This window comes from Convolutriloba macropyga, chromosome 10, assembly GCF_964194025.1.
Source record: "Convolutriloba macropyga chromosome 10, txConMacr16.3, whole genome shotgun sequence".
Classification (NCBI taxonomy): domain Eukaryota; kingdom Metazoa; phylum Xenacoelomorpha; order Acoela; family Convolutidae; genus Convolutriloba; species Convolutriloba macropyga.
Genome location: NC_134477.1, coordinates 57838029 through 57844147, shown reverse-complemented (window position 1 = coordinate 57844147; position 6119 = coordinate 57838029). Strand labels below are relative to the sequence as shown.

Genomic DNA, 6119 nt, shown 5'->3' with positions numbered 1-6119 from the left:
AGTGGAATAATGACAGTTACTCAAACTTACTTCTCAGCTCTAGTCCAGAATGGGATAATGACTTTGTAGTGTCCCAAACTTCCTCAACAGCCGCTTTCTCAGTGCCAGACTCCACCACCAGCTCTTGGGAGACTCCCGACCCAGGATTAGTAGTAACTGAGCAGATAACTGAATCTGATATTGATACTGACGATATTGCAGATTTTGACGCCAGTTCCAGTGAAAGCTCCTCTCCTGACAACCCCTTCATAAACTTTGAAGCTGAAGAAGCAAGCAGCAGCGAAGAAGAACCAGCACGCAAAAAAAGACGGCGCTAATACCAATTTAATTGCATGCAATTTGGTGAAACTGCGTGTAGTAATACACAGTGTAAATATTTAATTTGTTTCGAGTGTTTAGTTTGGTTTCAATTCAATCTTTTCTTACAAATCTAACAAACCGCAGAAAGGCGCAAATGGAAAGGAATAAAAGCGGAAGAAAGCTAGTTTACATGTATCACGCACGGCCGTTGTTTTACATGTAGCGCCGCCAAGGATAACCCCCTATTATCACACGTATTAATTCGAAGGATAACCCCCCCCCCCCTATCTTAGTACCCTATTATCTTACTACTGACAATTGAGAGACATAATTCATATTATCAAAATTTTAAAAAGTTTCTGCAGAATTATTAATCAAACATATAATTGTATTAAACCCGATGAATTTTTCGAGCGATTCTCAATATGCGTTTTTTTTTTGTTGAATGCGGCAGCAACGAGCTGTAAACTGAAAATAATCATTTTTTGACGTATATTTTTGGGATAGTTGGAATAAATTCAGCACCATTTAAAAAACTATTTGTCAAAATCAACCAATGGAGGCCAAATTCAACCGGAAACGAATCAAGAATCTTGCTTAGTAAAATTTGTCTTGCAGGATCTTGCAAGATTTACTTCTGGCCTCAGCCAAGGAAGAGAGCCTTTGAGATGCTCAAACAAAAAAATTATAAAACATTCCTTGAAAATTTCTTTTTGAAATTTGAAGGATCTTTCATTTCGTGCAATCAATCATGTACTTGGAAAATGTTTTGTTCCATGTGAACGTTTCAGAAAACTCACTAATTTTCTGTAAACTTAAGTTTTCCTAGAGAAACCTGTTTATTACAAAATTTGTCAGGTCGGTCCGCATTTACACAAATAGTATATTTTCATATTTACAATTTCGGCATATAGTTTTGCCATCAGTGAGCCAATTGATTGTAAATTATACTATGATACAAAAAAGCTACGTACACCATGATTTACGCTGAACAAGATTAGCGAACCAGATTACTGAACCAAAATAAAATTTCAAAATAAAATTCCATAAGAGATTAAATTTCAAAATAAAATTCCATTTCGCTCTATCCGCTTAAATAGAGAAGATGTACGCTCAATCTTGCCAATTCCTCAAACTTCACTTCCCATCATGAGCAAACTTGGAGGGAAATGGACGCCTGAATTTGTCAAAAAAATTTTGAAATATTCACAATCCGTCTACCAGACATTTAAAAAAAATGTAATGACTCGTCACTAAATTACTGAGTTGAATAGTACTTCTTGATGTTTTGGACGTTTTTTAAAATTTGCTTCTTGTAGAGAGCTCTGGCAGTGAACATATCATTTTCAGCAATCCATTTGTCATCAAAAATAAAAAGATATTGTTCAACTCCAGGTTCAACTCCAGTTCTGTCCGACCGTACAACAATCTGGCTCTCGTCAGAACAGAAACGGATTTAGACCCAAAGCGAATAATCGGTGTCTGTCCAAAAGATCCCGAATTGGGGACAATTCTAGTTGCCAGCGGGCTGGGCTCCATCTCAACTAGGGCTGTGAATATGAAAACGAGAGGTTATTTAATAGAGACATTCTTATACGAGTCCGTGTTCGAATCAACAATTGAAAATGATTACACGACGTGTCATCAGGCAATGAAGTGCTTTCTGTCGTAGTTTTTGTTTGGAAAAATTATAAAATTAGGATTTACACCAAAAATCGAGAATTGTCGGTGGGCTCTTGCCGTGGGGTTTCAATAATGATCCTTATCAAACTCTTCATTAAAAAAAATCCAAAAAATCCCCTGTTGTTTTAATTTCATTAAGAGCCAGCGCACCTAACAAACAAACAGAGCATGTGGTCTATTTTACTTTCATAATTCCACAAAAACGCATCTCCATACAAGTAAAAAGGGCCTTACAGTGTGGGTTATGGCAACGAAAGAACAACTATGCTACTTTGCAATAAAACATTTTCTCTCTTCTTTGCCCATACCTAAAGTTCAGTGACAATCAGTACTAATTCAAAACAATTTTAGAGAAATTTCAATTTTTAATACTGATTCAAAACCATTTCAGAAACAACTGTGAAGTGATTTGTGAATTTCTTCGAATCAGAGCAAAATTCAGGGAAAGTATTCTGAATTCTTTTGAATCAGAAGATAATTCAGAATGAATCACTGAATTAGCTCTGAATCAGACAAATGCAGAGCAAAATGTGACCTGAATTAGACTCTGACTCAGTACTGAATTCAGTTGAGAGTTCAGTACGGGTGTCGCCAAATTTAGAAAAATTAGCGTAATTTTAATTAAAAGTAGGAGCGCTTGTTCGTAATGGTTTCACCAGTTCTCTGATCAGAATATAAATTTGGTGACATGAATTAAAATATAGAGAGGGAAGAAACAATTTCTGATCAGAATAAGTGTTCCAAAGATCGGGGAACCTAATCAAAAAAAGAAAGATAAATAGCAAAAAATATACAAATTAGTTACCAAAAATTGGAAAAAGCAATAGTTGGAGATTGGAAATTGTTTGCAAAATGCGTAATTTTTTTGTACTAAAAAATTTGCAAATTTTGTGCTAATTCGTAGAATTTTAGGGCAAATTTGTCTGAAAATTGTAAATTTTGCCAAAAAATATGTTACCCTTGCAACATTTTACAATTTTTTCTGAATTAGTTAATTAGACTGACATGTTATAATTTTTTTTAATTTCTCTTTCAACCCAGGTTACCCATACTTGGAAAACTTGGTGCGGCCTTAGTACGGCACCGTAAAAGTCTTAGATAAAAACCGTACTAAGTTCTTGTCAAATTTACTACGGCACCGTAGTACTTCCGTACTAAGATTTATAAGGTGCGTGCTAATGCCGTATCAAGACTAATAAGGTGCCATAGTAAGGCCGTACCAAGACTAATTAAGGTTTTTAATGTAAAATAATAGCTGGAAAATTGTCGGAAAAGGCTCCAGTCAAGTTGAGAAACCGACTTTTGAGAATTTTCCAGGATGTTCTGGGTGTGTCTCCCTCCTCCTTTCTCATCAGGGCTGAGGACCGGCTACGGCGGAGATACAAACTAAAGCTACTTTAGGAATCAATTGGAACTCAACTCAATAGTCTCCAATTTCTGACACTAAATAGATAAAAACACAGACAAGAGGAAACGGCACCAAAATCTTTGATGAACTCTTAATTGCGCAAAAAATTTATTAAATTGTTTTTTACAGAAACAAGAGCACAATTAACTGAACCGACCGCAAACAATTACAACGAACTTTTCCTATGAACTGTGGGCCTGCATCTTGGGATCTAATCATCAGCTGTGTGTAGGTGCGACTGACAGTTTAATGTGTAAAACAGTGCAAATTTTCTTTGATTCACTTAAACCGCAATTCTTTTGTTTTTCCGATCTTCAATTTACAGCTAATATTTTTGAGATATAATACGTATGCATTGGTCTTCCTTGGAACAAAACCTCAGTTTTGACCTTTTTGATGGATTTCTGGAGTTGAACGTTTGGATGATATAAACTGCAGAAGATATCATTAGACTTCCTTAGTTCGGTACGGCCTTACAAGGGGCGTAACAAGTTTTCGCTATTTCGAACTTTTTCAAGGTAAAATTTTTGACCGTCAAGCGTACCTGCAGAGCAAAATAATGTTTGAAATTAACACATTGGAAAAAGTACAAAACTTGATACTGCCTTATATGGCGCCGTACTAAGTTTTGTAATTTTTCATAGATGTGAAAAGTGCCAAAAAGTAATGAAAAAATGACTTGTATGAGATAAGCGTTGTTTTTAAAAACGTTTTTAGGAAGGTAGAACTTTGAAATTGGTATTTACATCAATTGGATACGGTGCCGTGGAAAACTTATTACGGCCTTATAAGGTGCCGTAAAAAGTTTAGAAAGTTTTCTAGCGCAGCGTATAAGTCTTAGTAAGTTTTCAAAGTTTCGTCTAAGGATGGCAACCTGGGGTCTAATTTGTAAATTATAATTTGTAAAAAAACGATAAGTTCTTTCCAAGAAAGGTTGTTCATTAAAAAATGTTCCTAATGAAATTTATTTTTTTTTACAAAAAAATACAAGTGATCGTTTAGTGGTAAATAGTTTTGTAAATATTTGGAAATTATCTTCCGTAACTAAGGCTCAGTTACAATCAGTACTGATTCAGAACAATTTCAGAAAAGTTTCATGATTCAGTTTTGACTCAGAAAGATTTCAGAACCAACTGTAAATTAATTTCTGAATTTCTTTGAATCAGAGCAAAATTCAGAGAAAATATTGAGTATATTTCTGAATCAGAAGATAAATCAGAATGAATCCCTGAATTAGCTCTGAATCAGAAAAATCCAGTGCAAAATGTGACCTGAATTAGACTCTGACTCAGTACTGAAGTTGCTTCTGGGTTATTACAAGTCGACTAGGGGAACAAAAGTAAACTTCAACTTCGACAGAATTTGAAAATCACGAGAAAGCATTTTCGCACGTAAACAGAAGATGATTTGCACAGAACCAGTTGTGGAGGGAGGCAACATTTGTGATTACGACATAGGAGGTCCACTCTTTGAAATTGACTGCAATAAAAAGTAAGCAGCTTATCCTGATTTTTCAGAGGGTTCCAATTATGGATCTATTCTGACCCCCCCCCCACACACACACACGGCCTAGTGGTTATCTAAATCTTACTCCCGCCAAGTTGATATTCTGGTTTGTACATAGTACCGTGCTGTTATCTTTCAACATATGAAGCCTTGAGGAACAAGAAAGAACGAAAAAAAAGTTTGGCTCTGAGACGCGCAAGTTCCGGAGCGAAAGACCAGGTGATGTCTTAAGTTCGGGATGCTAGTTCGATTTCATTATTGTTCCAATTTACACAGTAGTTCTGCCTCCATAGACCCCCTGACGGGCGTGATTAGTTTTTTTGTGTTTCCCAAGTCATGAATAGCAACAAATCCCGAAATTTTAAACTTGGGTTGCAAAATTTTGGACCGATCACTCTCTTTTAGATAATTACCTTCTTAAATAATTTGCAAATTAGTAGCTAAGGTGGCTTGACTCCTAAAAGATTCTAGAAATATTTTTTTCCTTGATCTGAATGTGTAACTGGGGGTGCATAACGTACTGCGAGGGAGGCACAAACGGAAAAGATTCCTACCAATTATAGAATCGTTTCCATTAATGCTCCATCGTACATTTTACAGACCGAACGGACTGTTAAAATGGACATAAGCAAGATAGGAAAACAAACCTTGCTCGAGATCTAGCAACCCTCCAAAACATTACTAACCCATTTGTTTGCTTTAGAAGACCCAAATGCCTTTACGGAGTTGCCAGTTATTACCTGAAAGACCCATCCAGGCCAACTGAAAAATGCAATGGGGGCAGTGTGTTCACGCGTGTGTTTCCATACGTAGATTGGATGGAAAGAATTATCAACTTGTTCGAAAATGAGAGCTAACTTATTATCCGTTATTAAATGAAATTAATACTTTTTATAATACCTTTTTAAAATATGTTTTCGACTATAATCTTAACAATTTATAACACCATTTTTGAGGTTTGTAATTTCTTACATGCCAACGATGCGCAAAGTTAGTAACTAGCAATTCTGTTCTAACTTTATAGAGTAAGAGAAAAAATCTGAAAAAAAATCTGAGAAGTATTGAAAACTTGACACTGGCTCATAAAAAGTTAATTTTTTGTGTATGTTGAATATATTGATCCAATTAGCAATTGAGAAAAGATCTGATAAACGTTGATTAAAATCCATTTTCTGAAGATTCTAGTGATTCAACATAATAGATTTTTTAGCGGAGAAAAATC

The 6119-nt window shown here is 35.4% G+C and overlaps 1 protein-coding gene across 1 annotated transcript; it reads left to right on the top strand.

Annotated features, from left to right (window-relative positions):
* Positions 1–1872: 1872 nt before the first annotated feature.
* On the top strand, positions 1873–5754 carry LOC142348092 (alpha-fibrinogenase albofibrase-like). The gene is made up of 3 exons (XM_075399257.1): positions 1873–1948; positions 4791–4882; positions 5601–5754. The coding sequence occupies exons 2-3, from the start codon at positions 4794–4796 to the stop codon at positions 5752–5754; spliced, it is 243 nt and encodes an 80-aa protein (XP_075255372.1). The 5' UTR covers positions 1873–1948; positions 4791–4793.
* Positions 5755–6119: the final 365 nt, after the last annotated feature.